The 20,084-nt window shown below is 35.8% G+C and overlaps 1 protein-coding gene across 1 annotated transcript in view; it reads left to right on the top strand.

The window, feature by feature from the left end:
• Nucleotides 1-20,084, top strand: part of LOC150076266 (GRIP1-associated protein 1-like) — a 370,153-nt gene that overhangs the window by 337,518 nt on the left and 12,551 nt on the right. The window contains exon 22 of the mRNA XM_090387422.1: nucleotides 8,894-9,045. Coding sequence (XP_090243548.1) covers nucleotides 8,894-9,045 — 152 coding nt within the window. The remainder of the gene's footprint in view (nucleotides 1-8,893; nucleotides 9,046-20,084) is intronic.

The raw sequence follows: 20,084 nt of genomic DNA, 5'->3' as shown, positions 1-20,084 counted from the left end.
TGTATTCATAATTTTGACTCACCCTGTATATTAAGTACCTAAGTAATGAGATGCAATTTGTGATTCTGTTACAAACCAAGCAGGCCTCCAAGATAGGGATCATAATGCATATTTCTGAAAATACTTCTATTAAATTGTGCAATCTTCAATGAAAATTGATAACCACACACAGAAACCACCACATGATATCAGATCATGGTAATGAAGCAGTTTATAAAGGTTTTAGACAAAGATAGTAATTGCAGTGAGTATCTTTGCAGTACATTTCCTTCATATTTATCTGATGTGAAACTCAAAAGAAAATTTTTTCACGAATAATAGATAAGAAAGTTAATTCCATATGAGCATTCTGAAGGAATGACAAACACAAAGAAAAAAGAAGTGTGGATAGTAAGTAGTAGAGGCATGTGATGCAAGAAGGCAAGCTTATCATCAGCAAAAAAAAAAAAAAAACAAAAATCCCCCACACATCCAGTCCCTCTAAAAGTTTGTCCAGTTCCTCCTTGAATTTATTTAAGCTATCAATTTCCACGACAGATGGAAGTTTGTTCCAGCAACCAACTACCTGCTGGCTAAAGGCAAATTTCTGCACACCTATTCTACAACTGTCTTTCCTCAGTTTGAATTTTTGTCCCTCAGGTTTGTAATCTGAGCAAGAGGAAGAATCTCATCAGAATTGAGCCTGCTCAACCCATTCAAGGCCTTATACACCTCATTCAGATCAACTCACAGGTGTCAAGTCTCCAGATGCTGCAATTTGCTGAACTTAAGCCTTTCTTGGTGAGAGGACCTCTTCGTTCCCCTCACCAATCTTGATGCCCTTCTCTGTGCTCACTCAAGCAATTCTACATCCTTCCTAAGATGATGCCTCCAGACATTTTGGCAGTACTCAAAGTGTGGCCTGACCATTGCCTTATACAAAGGGATAATCACGTCCTTTTTCATACTACCAAAATCCCTGTATATCATTGACAATATCCTATGACCTGCTCTGGATCCTGTCTGCACTGCTCAGAAAACTTCATATCTGACTGCACAATTGGATTGGCTGATTGGCATTGTGGATTGGCTTCAAAAATACAGTTCACAACTTTTTATGGAAAAAGAAAGAAATCAATTATGAAAGTATCATTGAAAATATATATAATAAGTTTCAAAAATTAGGATGTAAGATGAGCATGAAGGTTTATTTTGTTCTCTTGCATAGATTTTTAACTCCCAGAAAATCTTGGCTCTCTCAGCAAGGAACAAGGTGGGTGATTCCTCTGAGATAAAGGAGATGGAAAAAAGATATTAGGGTTGGTTTGGTTTTTTTTTTTTTTTTTTTTAGGAGCATTAGCAACTAAGGCCATATTGCTCCGGGAATATGCGGTGGTCATTCCCTGACCTTTCCGCATCCTCCGTATTTGGTGGTGATGGTCTCGAACCCCGGTCTAATCAAGAAGCGTGTGCTACGCACTGCTGCTCCTTCCATCTGGCTATGGAGACGCCTAAGATACTAGGGAAGATGAAACATAAATACAATGACAGATTACTGAGTCTTAAAAGGGAAGCATCTGGTGCAATGCTGGACTTGTCACATCATGGCCTTAGTCGCCCATGCGCCATCAAACCAAACCAAACCAAACCGAAATCTGGTGTAACGCATAAAAGAACCGCCACAGACATCCATTTAGTATGAATTGGAGGAAGCAAATGATGCAAGAAAGCAGGTTTAAATATAGCATCATCTGGGAAAGAAAAAGTTTCCTACATCCCACATAATTTGGCCCCTCTAATAATTTGTCTAATTCTTCCTTAAATCTATTGAAACTACTCACTTCCAAAACACTGGATGGAAGTTTGTTCCTACAGTAAACTAGCTGCTGTCTGATGGCAAATTCCAACATATCTAGCCTGCAAACAGCTGTCTGCAATTTAAATTTATACCCCTTTGTGTGTGTGATGTCTGAGTAAGAATAAGGATGCCATCAACATTTAGCTTACTCAATCCATTTAAAACATTAAACACCTCAATCAGATTTCCTCACTGGTGCCCAGTTTCCGAATGCTGCAATTTGCAAACCTGAAATCTTTCTTGTTAAGAGTACTCATTTGAAACTCTCACTAACCTCTTCACTCTTCTTTACATCCATTCCAGCAGATCCACATTCTTCCTAGAAGATGTGGCCTGACAATTGCATTTTAGAGCCGGTGATGAGTTATAGTTGGCTTGCATGGGTTTGCAAGAGCATATTATTATTATTTATTATTTATTTTTTTTTGAAAATTTATGAGCGCATTGTTGAAACGATAATTTATTTTACAAATTAAATCCTGAATTCAATTATTGAGTATCTTTCATTCATGAACATACGGTACTGCAAAATGTCACTGAGAATGTTGCATTTTGTATAACATATCCGAATGGTTGTCATAGGCCATGTGGTAGGGATAAGTGTGCAAGTGAGATAGGCCGATTTTTATATCAGGGTAGGTGCGACAGAGAAAGTAATCAGTTGAGTTTCTGTGCTTGGTATGATAATGATATTGCTCATTATCAAAATCTATGCACATAGTTTTTAAAGCACTTTTTTAAATTTATTAGCCATGAAAATATAAAAGACAGTCCAATTTATTAATTTTTTTGGAAAAGACAAGAAACAAAACAAAAAACAACAGAAATCTGCTTCTACAGATTCTGTTAGTATAATGGGAAAAAAATTAATGTTCATAGTGAAGCTGTTTCAGCAAATAATTCTACAAATACAAACATTAGTAATGAGGATGTTATAGATAAGCAGTGTGTTAGTAATGAGGTAGAACAGCAACGTCCCGATTTTTGGAATGAGAAACAAGCAATTTTTTTTTTTAAAAACTCAGTATAAATGGCTATCATTCAAAATGGAAAATTAGGTTGTTCTGTTTGTGCTAAATATAAAAACTTGGGTGTTGAACAAGAAAAACATTGTCATGATTCAAAAGGATGGATGGAATTAACATAGAGCCGAATGGAATAGAATAGACAGGCATCTTTATGCAAAAAACTACCCTTTCACGATGAGTCAGTGGCACATAAAAAATTGTTAAAACAAACAACAAATCACAAAGGCATGTGCTTCCAAATTCCATTGACAAATTGAATGATAAAGAAATTCAAACAACTGCTAAAAACAGCTCAGTTAGCTTTTAGCATAATAAATAATATTGTAACAATAAAAAGAGCATCTTTGATAATTAAACATGTTGCAGATGTGATGACCATAAATCTAAATGGAAAACCATTTCTTCAATTTGATCTGGATCGCTACGTCAAATCTTTCATCTGTAATCATTGCTCAGCTGTTGAGCAGAGCAGAAGATCAACAACAAATAACCCCAGGGGCTCACATCTGGTGAGTATGGGCTTGGCACACCCAGGGTCCTGAGCTGGATATCATCATTCTTCTCTTTCTTGGTGACTCCTTTACTTTCGACTCTCTCTCAGGGTAACTCGGGAAATTTTTTTTGGCTGGTGCAGCGTAAGTCTCAGGCTTCCTTGCACCATATGGCTAATAATAATAAAGAAGTAAATTCTATATGGCAATTTTTAAAATAAATTTTCATTGAATATTTGTGTAATAATTTTTTTCATGCAATCTGTGATTTTTGTGTACCTTTTCTAGAATAGTTTGTTTTTTTATTTAATATATTTGTTTTATATTCTCGAATATTTTGTAATAGTTTTTTATGTTATTTGTTATATGGGAAATATTTCATGTTATTTTTTTATTTCGATATTAAAATTTTATTATGAAAAAAATGTATGTATTATATTTTCCTAGTTGTAAAAAAAAGAATAAAAAGTCTGCAAAACTTCAAGCCTGTTTTAAAATATTAACAGCTCACCACTGTATACAGCAGAAAAATTTTAGAGGTGTACAAAGTCTTGATTGGTTTGAGCATGTTCAATGCTGATGGAATACTGCCTCTTGCTCAGAATAATCACCTGAGAGGGCATAAATTCAAATTGAGGAAAGACAGATGTAGGATAGATGTGCGGAAATTCGCCTTTAGCCAGCGGGTAGTTGGTTGGTGAAACAGACTTCCATCCCTTGTTGTGGAAGTTGATAGCCTAAATAAATTTAAGGCTCAGCTGGACAGGTATTTCGAACGAACGGAGGGGTGAAGTGGAAGGGTTTTTTTTTTTTTTTTTTTTTTTTGGCTGATGCTGCATAAGCTTGCTTTCTTGCATCATATGCCCCTACTAATGCTAATAATTAACTCCTTTTCCCTGGCAGTAATATTCCTGTGTATCATTGGCATAGGAATGCTGCTTTGTACTAGCAATAGGGCTTACAATACCGGTCAAAATCTTAATACTGGTATTTCAGTATGTTTAATTTATGAAACCGGGATACCGTTATTAATACTGGTATTCCAAAAACAAATGTTTTTCTCAATAAATTTTGATGACAGTTAGATGCAATAAAGTAAGGAAAAAAACAGGTACTGTAATTACTTGAATTCATGTTTTAAATAAACTTTTATTGTAATAATAAATATTCTGAAAAAAAATCATTAAAATACAGTTATTCTAAAAACAAAAAATACATATTGTTACTGCAAAGTTTAGTTATGTTTAAGCATCCACACTACCTGTCCGAATAAAGTGAGCTCTTAAGAAACATAAGCAAAGGCTTTTAACTTTTTTAGCAAAAAATAGTTAATAGTATTTCATTGATTTCTGACTCAAGTTCATCTTTTAAAATCTCATTGGAGTCAGGCAATTTCTTATTTTGGAAAGAATTTGTGGAACACTGATGTTCTGTTCCATGTTGGTCTTCCATGGTTGAATTATGTTCATTATTTTCTGAAGGAGAAAGATGTTTTGAAGTATAATTTTCAGTATAGTATCTTTACTGAGTCTGGGAGAGAGCAAAGAGTGGGGATAAGGAATAAAGAAGAGAGCAAAGGTTGCAGTTAAGGAATTCTTCACATATATAAATGCAAAGAACAGAAGGACAAATCAGATTGGACCCTTATGTAATGGATGTGGGATAGTATTAGATAGCATAGCTGAAGTTGCAGATGAACTCAACAGTTACTTTGCATCGATATTTACATAAAAAAAAAAAAAACCTTAGTGTCAATGAGGTATTATGGAAGGGAAGTTGAAAAAAAATGTAATTAATGATGTAGAAATTTCAAATGATTATTTAATGAGAACTTTCATGCCTACAAGTGAGTAAGGCTCCTATGGTTGACTGCATATACCCTATAATCTTAGAGGCGGCTGCAAGTGAGTGCATTGAACCATTAAGGCTAGTTATGAGAGCATCACTGGACAGGAGAGATTCCGTTCGATTGGTGTAAATTGGAATATAAAGGCGGTTCTAGGAGTGTAACGGGAAATTACCAACTGCCCAGTCTAACTTTAGTAGTAGGGAAAATCATGGAGGCAATGATCAAGGATGGAATTCAGGATCATTTAGATGGAAATGAAATTCTGTAGGATACACAGCATGGTTTTGTAAAAGGAAAATCATGTTTAACAAATCTGGTTAGCCATTTTGACAGGTCACTCGTGAGCTGGATTTAGGGAATAATTTTGACATTGTTTATTTGGATTTCAGCAAATCATTTGACTCAGTCTCACATGAGTGGTTACTTTATAAGTTGGAGCAGGCGGGAATCATAGGGAAAATCCTTAGATGGATAGCATGATGGCTTGAGGGCACCAGGCAGAGGATTGTGATAAATGGTTATTCCTCAGATTGGGTTAATGTAAGTAGTGGGGTTCCCCACAACCAGTATTGGGACCACCGTTGTTTTTGATTATCTTAAGGGAGATCTATGAAGGGATGGAGGGCATGAGGTCTAAACTTGCAGACGATGTAAAGATCAGTAGAGTAGTCAATGATAACCGCCAAATAGAGCTTCTTCAGATTGACCTAGATAGACTTCCGGGATGGTCAGAAAAGTGACAGCTATGCTTTAATTCAGCAAAATGCAAGGTCTTACACCTGGGGAACAGCGATCCCAAAATAACTTATACACTTGGTGGAGTTGAATGGGTGGGAGTCCCGTTTCTCCACTACTTTAGTCAGTAGTGGAGAAACGGGACTTCGGAGTTACGGTATGGTCAGACATGAAGTTGTCCGAGAATTATGAACAGGTTGCAGTGTTGCATGGTGTCCTATCGATGATTTATTGAACATTTGCTAGTAGAGATCATCACATAAAGGTGATATTATAACCTTTATGTGATTAAATTATAAACAATTATTATTTTTTTTTAAGTAGTACTGAAAAACCGGTATTTTTTGTATCAATATTGGAAAAAAATGACTGGGATCCCAGTATTGTAAGCCCTAACTAGCAGCCTGTCTGCACTGCTTAGAGAACTTCATGTCTTTTTTAGTTCTCTACTACCTTGAGTGTGGTACCACAGAGTTGGTATGTTATTCTGAGATTATTACCACTCACATGCAGCACTTTATATTTGTCAATGTTAAACTCCATTTACCACTTCACAGCCCATCTACTTAAATTTTTGAGATCTTTGCTGCAGTAGCATAATCCGATTGTCATTAGCCACCCTGCCAACCTTCATATCATATGCAAAATTTGGACATTAAGCCTGATATGACTTTTCATTATCATTAGTAAATATTGAAAACAACAGTGGGCCCAGAATTGAACGCTGGGGGATCCACTAATAACATTGGTACAAGAAGGGCATTACCTGTCTATAACCACTCTTTGTCTTCTCTCACTCAATTATACTATTATCCTTAGCAGTAACTTGCTTGTAATACCACACTTCTCCAATTTGTGCAGTGTTCTTTCAGGTGGAACAGTATCAAAAATTTTTTTTGAAATGTAAGTATATGCTGTCAAAATTATTTCTTGCATCTGGTTCCTTTGTTACTGTATCACGGTATCCAGATTGGTCGAACAAGGTCTCCCCTTAACAAATTCACCTGCATGGATATAACTGCATTTCTTTCTGTATGGTGCTGCAATACTTCTTTAACCCATGACTCCATTATTCTCCCTGGAAAAGTCAAGCTAACAGGTTGTAATTAGTCATATCACCCTTGTGAATTGGTAAGACATTCACACATCTGCAATCCATAGGGACCTCCTCTGAATCCAAGGGTACCCTCATAATCATGGCTAAAGGTTTGCTTATCTGTTTTGCTGCCTATCTTAATATGATACCATCTGTCCAGGTGTCTTATTTAATTTTAGCCTCAATTTTTCACTTTCTTCTTAGTTATCACAAAATCATTTAGCTCCTTGTTAGAATTTAATGTTTTTCTGGTATTCCTATCCCCAAAAAATTCGTATCATGTGAATGTAGATGCAGAATATCTATTCAGCTTATCAGTGACCCAAACAGGTTCATCAACAGTTATACCATTCATATCTACACTAAATGGCCAAAAAGTTAGAAACCTTTATCAATATCTAGTAAGTCCTATTTTTGCCAAAATTGCCTTGTACATGTCAAGGCATGGATTTCACTAGGTGTCTGAGGGAGGCTAGCTCAGATTTGACTGCTTTTCCATTAGAGTATTTGTAAGCTGGTATATTGTGGACAGTAGAAAACTATGAAACTAAATTGCCCTTTCCAACAAATCCCAAACATTTTCAGCTGGATTCAGATCTGAGGAATTATGCAGCCAGGATAGATGTTGGATGTCTTGGAAATGTTCCTTGAAACATTTAAATGTAGTTTTTGCATGGTAGATAGTTGCATTGTCATCTTGAAAGAAACTATCACAATCTGAGTAAAAATGTAGCATTGTCACACGGTTCATGCCACACTTTCCTCCTGCCATTGGTGCAAAATGTGTAAATCGAGACTTCAGAACACATGATCTTTTTCCATTGTTACACAGTCCAGTCTTAGTGTTGGTGAACGTCTCCATTCAAATCCTTTGAATTTTTACAGAAAGAACTGGCCTTCATATCATGCACGACTAACAAATCCCAGATTCTTTTAACACACACCACAGTTCAACACAGTTGTGATTTTCTCTATTTTAGCAATTATGGCTCCTGTTAAATGTGCTCCAGTAAGAACACTTTTTAGAAAGATCACTTATCTTCCCCATGATTGGATTGATTATGATGCCCCAGAAAAGTATACAGTATACCATATGTTTTTAATTATCTCTTGCTGTCATTTGCTAAAGTCTCTAATTTTTTGGTCAGTGAGTGTAGTAGAGCAGTGTGATTCATCCCTCTTCTTGTACTGTTAACATAAGTAAAAAAGTTGTTGCTACTTTTCTGTGCAGCCTTTACCAGAGACTACTTGTAATCTGTCTTAGCTTGCTTGGTAACCCCCCTCCCGCAACTTAATTACAGATTTATAGTTCTGCAGATTTCTCTGTCCCCTGATAACTTATGCACCCCATGCATTTTTCTTCTTTGGCACTATTCCCATCAGTTTATCTTACATCCATTTAGGTCAAAACTTTGAATATTATCTCTTTTTAGTTGATGTAAAAAAGCCTAGTAGCTTCTGTGATTACTTCTCTGAACATTTCCTCTTTAGAATTTGCAGTTACTCCCACTGAATTGTAATTAAAAACTGTCTGAGACCAATTGTAGTCATCTTTATGAAAGCATATCCCTCCCCTTTACCTTTGACAATAGTTATATGATGCACACTGGTATATTAGGTTGCATTATCATAGATAAGGCAGTACAAGTTTGTGAGGTTTTATTCTTAAATCTGATGATGGGTTTGATCCCAAAGTTGTTAGATTTCAGGATCTCCCTCCCAAAAGTTTTAATCCAGTAAAATCCATGATTATATTTTATGTTTATGTTGTTAAGCATGCTATTTCTGCTTGGTATATATAAACAAATTATCAGTTTTTACAAACAAAGATTTCATGTATTTCATATTGTTTTTCAGACCCACATCCAACTATCCTTCATGACAAGTTAACAGTGAAAAGAGTCGTTGATTTCATCAAAGACAAAGGAGATGAAAACTTAAAAGAAATTAATCGTAGAATGCAAAGGATGCTAGAAGAAACTTTAACTAAAAATATGCATTTACAAAAGGTAAGTCGATGGGATTTCTTCACTTTCTTGATTTTAGTTGTAAGATTAGTTTCTGCCTTATTTCCAAGAGAATTTAAAAAGGTGTTGTCAGGATATCATGTTATTAATAAAGCAAATAAGAAGTTCATAAGCAATCACAGTAGTTTTCATTTGAACCTTTTAACCTTTTTTATATCATATGAAGGAAGGTTGAAAACTTTCTAGCTTCTCATAGAAGGAATGCTGGAAAGTTGTGAAAAACCAATTTTTTCCCTACGTAATTCCCTTCAACATGTCTGACATGATCTTCTAGTTTTTTTAACCTGCTCGAATAAAATTCAGAAGTGTTTGATTTAAACCAGTTGTTGGCTGCATCCATCACTGCATTGTCACCATTGAATTTCTGTCCTTTCAAATCCTTTTTGAGATTTGGAAATAGAAAATAGCCTGATGGAGCCAAATCTAGTAGTAGGGTGGGTGCTGCAGTAGCTTGAACCCACAGTCATGCAATGTTGCCCAAGTCGCAAACTCTGTGTGCACTGGTGCATTGTTTTGATGCAAGATAACTCCTTTGGCCAATTTCCTGCTCCTCTTGAGCTTCAATTCCTCATGGAAATGTCTCAGTAGATTAGAATAATAATTGGCATTGATAGTGGCACCCGTTTCAGGAAATGAACCATGATCACTCCTTCTGCATCCCAGCAAATGGATGCCATAACTTTTCCAGCCAACTTCTGCATCGAACTTTTTAGGAGGGGGAAAGAGAGATGCTTCCACTGTTTTGATTGTTCTTTTGTTTCTATTTTCTAAGCCCCAAAACTGTGCTTTGTTAATTTCAAAATGCTGCACAATCTCTCAAGAGCCCCTCACTGTTTCCCACTTCTGATCTGCATTCAGTGCTTTAGGGACCCACCTTAAAGAAACCTTCATTCCTAAAACATTCACCACAATGTTGTGAGCTTGCTCATGGGAGCTGTTGAATGTTGTCTTATGAATGTTATTAAATGTTATTCTGTTATCTTGCATGATCAGGTCATGAATGGCATCCAAATTTTCAGGTGTCAACATGGTAACAGGCTTCCCACTGTAGGATGCATCTTCAACGCTTTCTCGTCTATGCTTAAATTTTGCAACCCAGTTTTTGACTGTGGTGTAGGAAGGACAAGGTTCCCTTATTGTTTGATGCATGTCTTTGTGAATTTATTTTGGCAATATTCCCTTTAAATGAAGGTACTCAATGAGTGCATGGTGCTTTGTTCTCTCAACATTTGCCATCTTCATTCACCTCTATACTTCAACACTTTCTGCAAAGGAGAAGAATATAGTTACAAACTTGAAATTTTCTTTGAACACAAAGAAGAATCATAGCACAGATTGGCAATATTGTCTTTCACGAAAACCCTTGCGATCCATATTAGGCTAAAAGTTTCAACTCCCCCCCCCACATATTATTATTATGTATTGGTATTAATGATTCCCATGCTTGCAGTTGTAGCTGTAAGTGTATTATATCTGTAGAACTGTATTCTCAGACCAATTTTCATGTTGTGCAGGCCAAACACCTGCACAACATGGAAATTGAATTGGAATAACCCATGGAGAAAAATCCTGCAAATCATAAAAAAAAATTCAGAAACTATTGCAGTATAAGCAGACTATATTTAGGAAGTTATTTGTCATTTAAGTTAATCAGTAAGCTAGAGACCACCCATATTCTCACACATATGCATCTAGAGCTTATCTGCTTATTTGATCAAACCAGGAACATGTCAGTTTGGTTATAGTAACATCACTTTTAGTCAATTTAAAATAAGAAACAAAATAAATGAAAAGATTTGCTGGTGAGCGACATTTAGCCTTGTGTCGGGGATAGGGATATCGCACCCCACACCATGAATTTCCATTCCCACCACATGGAGGTAGGTCACTACCATCTAATGTTCAGCAGAGGTCAATCCTCCTGGACAATCACAAATAGGAAATAACAAAATATTAACTAAAGTCCTTAATGCAGCAGTGGACCATCACACTGCTTACAGATCTTAAATCTATCTGATCCTCACACAAGGGGAAACCCCATCCACAACAAGCCATCTTAAGATCTTAGAGGCAGCAACATACTTGGGAGGACCATGAGGACACCATGAATATTAGATCTAGATTGTTGCTCTCTTATGACAGAACCTTTCACATATCGACACCACAACTGTTCCAGCAAATGTTCCTTAGTCTCTGCTAATAACATAGTCCAAGAAGAGCAGTGCCTGTTTATAACTACCCTCTGCCTTCTGCCACTCAACTATCCCTTTATCCATAACAGTAACTTGCTCCAATTTATACAGCAGTCTTTTGTGTAAACACCATCAAAAGTTTACTAAAATCAAATATGTAATGTCAGAATTATTATCTGCATCGTAGTAGCCAGTCAGGTTGGTCAGGCAGGATCCCCCACCCTTATGTACCCATTCTGTAGTTTTTATATAATCCCATTCCTTTTAAGACTATCCTGCAATATGTCTTTAACCACTGACTCCATTATTTTTCCTGAGGTCAAGTTTTCAGGTCTGTAATTGCTCACTTCACCCTTTGATACCTCTTTGTGAATAGGAGACACATTTGTACACCTCCAATCAATAGGATCTTCAACTGAATCCAAGGATGCCCTCATAATTATGGCTAGTGTTTTGCTTTTCTCTTTTGCTTCTGCTTTTAATATAACTGGATCGATACCATTGGCCCTGGGTGCCTTATTTACTTTTAGCCTTCAGCAATTTCTCAGTTATAACTATGGCTCACAATACTGGTAAAAATTTTAATACTGGTATTTCGGTATTTTTAATTTATGAAACTGGGATACTGGTATTCCAAAAAAAAAAAAACCCTTGCAATAAATTTTGATGACAATTAGGTGCAATAAATTAAGTTATAAAACAAATAATTACTTGAATTCATGTTTTAAATCAAACTTTTATTACAATAATAAATATTCTAACAAAAAAAATATTAAACATACAGTTATTCTAAAACATTAAAATATACATATCAAAACTTCAAATTTGGTTATGTCTAGGCATCCACACTACCTGTCCAAATAAAGTGAGCTCTTAAGAAACATAAGCAATCAATAGTGTTATCATTTAAACTGGATCTAATTTTGGTACTTAGTTAATTATATTCAGTTTAAACGATACTTCAACCTTACTCTAAAATAATCTACCACTTTATCTAAGTACCATTTCCAATACAACACAGTTCAGAGGACTTACCTTCCTTCTCTTTCATGGTGGGATTCCTTTGTGTGGATTTCTTCCATGAAGTGCCAGTGATTCTCTCTATGCTCTATAGCTCTTCCAGTACTGCCTTAATTCGGGTACAGTTCTCTGTTAATACTGAAGGAAATTACCACAGCAGTAGTAGAAGCCAGGGCACTATCTGACTGGCTTGTTTATTCAACTTCTGGATTAACTTCTAGCACAGGAACATGCCTGGTGGAACTCTTCACTATATAGCTTGACACTCCCAGAACTGAACCCAGAACTACCACTGCATCTGCAAACCCTCCGAACAGCAACCACAAACCCCTCGTTTGGTGTGAGCACCTTATATATTTCCTTCTCATGTATTTATTTATTCAGTTGATTGCAAGTTACAATCGCCCCTTGTACTACTTTTTTATACGCAAGCTTACATGCAAACCCCAGAGGGGTTTGCACTCATTTACATATCTCCCCCTATCTAATTTAAACCTGACCCAGTCATGGTGTAATTCTTTAAACTCACTCTTCTTCATTTGGTTGGAAAAACAGAATATTTTTCCCACACAACAAAATGCTTTCATCTTTTACCTCTAGATTACCACTACTCCAATGCCACACTGCTCCAGTTTGTTCACAATACCTTTGAACTATTCCATACTGACACCGTTCCCCAAAATGCACTAAGTGTCGCATCCTCAAGTAGCGGTGTAATAGAAGGATTAAACTATTTTTCAGAAGCTTTTAATTTTAACCCTTCTGCACCTGCCATACCATCGTTCACCATATTCCTTAATTGCCCTATCAATGGAAATATTTCCGTAGTGATGTTTTCGTTATTCCTTAAGTGCTTTATTTCCACACACACACACTGTACTTCCCAAGAGAAATTTATTTGTAAGATTTTTATGTCTTACAGTTTCATGACGTTTTCAGGTTTCCACATTTTTGTATTGTGTATAACAATCCCTCTGTTACAAATTCTGTTATATTAATGATTTATTGTTGTCGATTTTATAACCTTTATGTGAATAAATCATAAACAGTTATTTTTTTAAATTTGTACCAAAAAACCGGTATTGTTGTATCAATACTGGGATTTCAAGTCCTAAATAAAATGACTGGGATCCCGGTATTCAGGATCCTGGAATCTTGGTATTGTAAGCCCTAGTTATAACAAAATCATTTAACTCCCAGTTATAACTTGGTGTACTTCTGCTGTTCCCATTCCTAAAAACTTCTGTATGAAAGTAGAAGCAAAATATTTATTTAGTTAGCATTAGTAAAGGCACATGATGCAAGAAAGCAAGCTTATATATTATCAGCCAAAAAAGGGAAAAAAAAAAAACACCGCTTATTTCACCCATCCACTCACTCCAAATGTTTGTCAAGTTCTGCCTTGAATCTATTTAGGCTATAAACTTCTACAACAACAGATGGAAGTTTGTTCCAGCAATCAACCACCCGCTGGCTAAAGGCAAACTTCCACACATCTATCCTACAACCATTTTTCCTCAATTTGAATTTATGCCCTCTCATGCGATTATTCTGAGCAAGAGGAAGAATTCCATCAGCATTGAGCATGCTTAAACCATTCAAGGCTTTATACACCTCAATCAGATCACCTCGCAGGTGCCTATTCTCCAGACACTGTAATTTGCAAAACTTAAGCCTTTCTTCGTAAGAGCAACCCTTTATTCCATTCACTAATCTTGTTGCTCTTCTCTGTACTCGTTCCAACAGCTCTACATCCTTCTTAAAATGAGGCCTCCAGACCTGTATACAGTACTCAAGGTGTGGCCTGACCATTGCCTTATACAAGGGGATAATCACCTCCTTATCCCTGCTAGAAAAATTCCTGTATATTATTGACAAGAGACCATGAGCTACTCTTGCAGACCGTCTGCATTGCTCAGAAAACTTCATATCTGCCTGCACAATTACCCCCAGGTCCTTTTCATTTTCCACCACTGTCAGTGTGGTACCATAGAGTTGATACGTTACTCTGGGATTACTGCTTCCCATATGTAGTACTTTACGTTTGTCAATGTTAAACTTCATTTGCCACCTCTTAGCCAATCTGCTCAACTTTTCTAGATCCTGTTACAGCAGTGTACTGTCATTAGTGTTATTAACAACCCTGCCAACCTTCTTATCGTGTGCAAACTTGGACATTAAGCCTGATATACTGTCATCAATATCATTTATAAATACAGAAAACAACAATGGACCCAACACAGAACCCTGAGGGACTCCAATAATAACATTAGTCCACGAAGAGCAGTGTCCATTGATTACCACTCTTTGTCTTTTCCCACTCAACCATCCCTTTATCCATAGCAGCAATTTGCCTCCAATGCCACACTGCTCCAATTTGTTCAGCAGTCTTCCATGTGCAACAGTATCATAGGCCTTTCTAAGATCCAAATATGTGATATCAAAGTTATTCTTTGCACCCGTTCCTTTGTGACTACATCATAGTATCCAATCAAATTAATCAGACAAGACTTCCCCTTAACAAACCCATGTTGTGTCCGAGCTATAACTGAAGTCTTGTCTAGATGATCCTGCAATGCTTCTTTAACCAGTGCCTCCATTAATTTTCCTGGAACAGAAGTTAAACTAACAGGTCTGTAATTACCTGTGTCTCCCTTTGATACTCCTTTGTGGATTGTGGTCACATTTGCACATTTCCAGTTCATGGGTACCTCCCCTGAGTCCAGGGAAGCTCTCATAATTATGGCTAAAGGTTTGCTTACTTCCTTTGCTGCCTCCTTTAATATTACTGGATAGATCCCATCCACCCCAGGTGCCTTTCTTGTGTTTATCTTCAACAATTTCTCTTCCACTTTACTCTCAGTTATTACAAGATTATCTAGCGTACTGCCAGAGTTGAATACACCTCTGGCATTCCCCTCCCTGAATAACTCCTAATGTGTGAATCTCGATGGAAAATATTCATTTAGTTTGTTAGCTACCTGAGCAGGACCATCAACAGTTGAACCATTGATATCAAGTGGACCAATGTGATTCATCTCCTTCCTTCCTTCTAGAGTTTATATAAGTAAAGAACTCTTTACTGTTTTTCTTTGCATCTTTTGCCAAAGATTTCTCGTAATCAGCCCTCGCCTGCCTAACCTCCTTTGTAACTTGGTTACAGATCAGCTTATATCTATCATAGGCTTCTGTGTCACATGTTAATTTATATGTATCCCATGCATTTTTCCTCTGTCACATGTCTAATTAGTTCATCTGACATCCATTTAGGCCTAAATCTTGAACAATATTTCTTTGTTGGTATGAAAAGCCTAGTATCTTCCAAGATTAATTCTTTGAATGCTTCCCATTTTGAATTTGCTGTTGGTAACATCATCAGTTGGTTCCACCATATATAATTTAAATACTGGCTCAGACCACCGTAGTCACCTTTACAAAAGCAAAAACCCTTCCCTTTACCCTTGATGGTAGTTTGTCAGCAACCTGACAGAGTCATTAATAGCTGTACCATTCATGACTAGTAGGCCAATGTTGTTCATGTTTTTCCTCATGTTCATGTTTTAACATAAGAAAAGAATTCTTTGCTACTTTTCTTTGCATTCTTATTTAAAGACTTCTCATAATCTGTCTTAGCTTGTCTTATCCCCTTAGTGACCTGATTGCAGACTTGTTTGTACTTGCTGTAGGATTCCATTTCCTCTGCAAATATGAAATCATCCCTCACATTTTGCTTCTCTGTGACTAGTCTCATCAGTTCATTTGACATCCATTTAGGTCTAAACCTCGAACTATATTTCTTTGTTGGTATAAAAAGCTTTTATGATTACTTCACTGAATGACCTCCATTTAGATCTGCAGTTGGTAACAGTTAGTTCCACTGAAAGGAATTTAACAACTGTCTATGTGAAATTATAGTCACCTTTACAAAAGAAAAATCTCTTTCTCTTACCCTGACAGTAATAGTCTTTAAGTATATCTCACATCAGTATATTATGATCATTGCCACTTAATGGTTCTTTTATCTGGATATTTTTAAAGCAAGATGAGCCAATGCTGATAATCTGATCAAGGGTATTACTTTCTTCTGTTGCCTCTTTAACATGGTACTGTAGAAAATAGTCATCCAATAAATCCAGAAAATTTCTGTTAATTTGTTAACAGACTCCCAAGCAACTCCCAAGTTCCAGTCACTTTGGAAAGCTAAACCCTCCCATTATCAATAACTGACTTAAATGGTATCTGGAATCACACTCACTAAAATCAATATGAATTTCACAAAAACAGATCTACAGATCAAAGTTGGGTCAAACATCTAGAATTTCTTCATTAAAAAATACCATCTTATATACTGCCCACTATACCTGCCTATGTAGTTATTCATTATACTCATCACAGTCATTTGGTCTACAGCAGACTCCTATTTACATTTTAGTTTTCCCCAGTGCTTATGTCACACAGCTTTAAGTGTTTGGTTGAAAAGTAATGCCTTTTGTTTTATAAAACATGAAGTACAATATATAATCCAATAAAATTTTAAATGAATATTATATTGGTTCATAACCACAGAAAGTTTTGTGCATCTGTCTTTTCAGGTGTCTTCAAGAAGAGATATCCAGTTTCCACAAAAGGACATCTGTATTTTTTTGACAGTGGGAAGTGATTGAATTTCTTTTAATATCTTGCAAAATTATAGCTACTTCAATTCATGAAAAGCTTTTAAAGCATATGACAAGGACACCATTGACATCAATAGTATTAGTAGATAGCTTTGCGTAGCCAGGTGGAAAGGAGCAGCAGTGCATAGCACACGCTTCTTGATTAGACCGTGGTTCAAGCCCGTCACCACCAAATACGGAGGATGCGGAAAGGTCAGGGAAATGACCACCGCATATCCCGGAGCAATATGGCCTTAGTTGCTAATGCTCCTAAAAACCAAATAACAAACAAATAACAAACAAACAAACAGATAGCTTTGTTATTTTAAAGCTAAAGCTACAGATATTGATGTGGTCTGACTGCTCTACCAGCATTGATGTGGTAGAGCAGTATGTGTGTAGTAATGAAACTGAAGCTTTGTGGGCAAAATGATCCAACAAGAACTGACAATAACAACATGTGATTCAATTTAATTCTTCAGGTGTTCACAAATAAACATTTTTACAGTAATAGACATCTTATTAGAAAGTGCATACTTGTTGGGTCCCTGCACTTAATACTTGGAAAATGAAGGCAACACAGAAAGCAGTGTGTGAAACTGTGAAAACTGAAATCTTGACATTCTTCCGGAATGTGGTAACTAAGATAGCCATTATGATCCCCTGACCCACAGATATCAAACTTGTAGGCTACACCAAAAGTTCCTTTATGGCTAGCAGGCTGTGCAAGCAGTTCTTGTCAGGTTAGTGGGCCGCACTAGTGTGCCCACAACACACTGATGGTATTACTGAGAGAAATATTTTCACATTTTTTTCCATTGCACAAAAATACACAATCTCGTGATCAGCATTTATGAATGTTTGTATAAATAGAATTTTATTTAAATTTTATTTATACAAACATTCATATTTTATTTATACAAACATTCATATTTTATTTATACAAACATTCATATTTTATTTATACAAACATTCAATACACTAATATAAATTTTATATTAGTGTATCTCTGTTAGGTGTCACCATTTACTACTGATTTTGTATAAGTTTAACACTCTTAAACTTATATGAAACACTGAAAAAAGTTGATAACAGTTAAGGGGTAGAACAAGTGTCAGAAGGCTGCCAGTGTGATGTGCATGCCCTAACAAAATGCCAGTCCATGGAATGGGCTAACATTTGGTTACAAGATAGAGGCATAAATCCTTTCCAGAAAAGAGAAAGCTGAGGATTTCACAGTCAGCTGCAAAAATTATGCCCATTCTCTTTTCAGACCCTGAAGACTTTATATTGATTTTTTCTTGGAAAAGGATCAACAGTCACCTAGAAAAAATTTTGCTATACATAATAAAATGATCAAACCAATTGAAATGAAACAGAAATACTTTGCAGTCACATTTTATTGTGATAATGCAAAATCCCATACATATCACCTGCTGCAAGAGGACATTTTCAGGTGAGGTGGCAGGTGATGCAACAGCCTCCCTGCAGTCTGGACTTTGCACCCTCTAACTCAGGGGTGGCCAACTTAATTTGTGATGCAATCTTTTTTTCTTCAAAATGTGCCGCGATCTACCATCTCAAGAATTTCATTGCACATGGTTAAAAAAGTTAATCAACACATATTGAAAAATGTTGTCTTTAAATTTAAACACAATTCAGAATTCTTATTTTAAATTCATACGTATTTAAATTTTTAATTTATGCGAAGTTTGTGTCTTCATGTCACCTGCTAAGCTTTGAAAATCGGGAATATACTGTGATAAGACAAACTGTAAAGAATCTTACAAGTCTGTAAGAGTAGAGCGATTCTTCATCTCTCTTTTTTTTCCAAATACAAAAAGGCTGATTCACACAGATATGTGGAACCAAAACAGGAATTTAAAAGTTCACTGCATTTTTTTACATGTGGGTACTTTTCTTGGCAAACATATTTACAAAAGTCTTTTTCTGATGATCTGGCTTTTAGGAAGATATTGTTTCACAATGTAATAATTTCATTTTCAAGTAATATTTTCTCCATGTTAAAAATCTCAGTGATTTTTTTCTTCAATTTGTTTCGTATCTAAGTCGACATTAAATGGATAAGAAATATATTGAACAATGTCTTTAATTGTTTCAAAGTCATCCACAACTTCCTCAATTTCAGAAACATATTTCTCACTATTAAATTCAAAAACAGGATATTTTTGCAAATGAACTTGATATTTGCAAAATGATAGAATTTTTTTGAGATCCTTAGCCATTGAGATCCTTTGAGATCCTTAGCCATTGCCAAAAATTAATATTTATATGCAGGAATATTACTAATCATGCCACCCACATTTTCATTTTTTCCTTTTATTTTACTGGTAAAATCTGCCAAAAAAGCCAGACCACACAACCACTCTGTATCTTGTAGCTGCTGATAATCATCTCCCCTTTGATCAACAATTTTTTTTTTAATTTCATTCAGCAAATTTTGAAATCTCTGTAGAAACTTACTCCGACTCAGCCACCTCACATCTGTGTGTAATATCAGATCTGGTTCATTTTCATTGAGTTGCATTTGGAAAAGTTTCCTTTGAAGAGATTGTCCTCTGATGGAATTCACGACTTTGAAAACTATGTCCACAATGCTTAGTATTTAATCTTTTGCTAGCTAACACTTGTTGGTGGATGATACAGTGGTAACTCAAAAAATATGGAAATTCACCATCCTTTTGGCACAATGCGATGAATCCATTAAGATGCCCTGTCATTGCTTTGGCTCCATCTGTTGTTATTGATACAAGCTTAAATAGTGGTAATTTAATTTTTTCAATAAAATTTTTGAATGCGTTAAATATATCAAGACCTCTAGTTCTTTCTTTTAACAAAACCATACCCAGCAGTTTTCTAGTGGCAAAATCATCGAAAACCATACGAATAAAAACGAGCAATTGAGCTGTATCACTGACGTCTGTAGATTCATCCAGTTGTAAAGAAAGGGACACACCACTAGCAATATGAGCACGCAATTGTTCGCTCATATTTTTACTCATTTTTTCGATGCTTCGCATTACAGTATTTTGAGATAATTGCAGATCTTGAAGAGCACATTTAATTTCATTTTTGTTTTTAAAATTTTCAAAAATAGAATCTGTTATTTATAAAAATGAGTCTTTGATTAATT

This window comes from Mastigoproctus giganteus, chromosome 13, assembly GCF_048544385.1.
Source record: "Mastigoproctus giganteus isolate SK-2022 chromosome 13, ASM4854438v1, whole genome shotgun sequence".
In the NCBI taxonomy this organism is placed as follows: Eukaryota; Metazoa; Arthropoda; class Arachnida; order Uropygi; family Thelyphonidae; genus Mastigoproctus; species Mastigoproctus giganteus.
The sequence above is the reverse complement of the archived record's forward strand: the minus strand, read 5'-3'. Positions and strand labels throughout refer to the sequence as shown.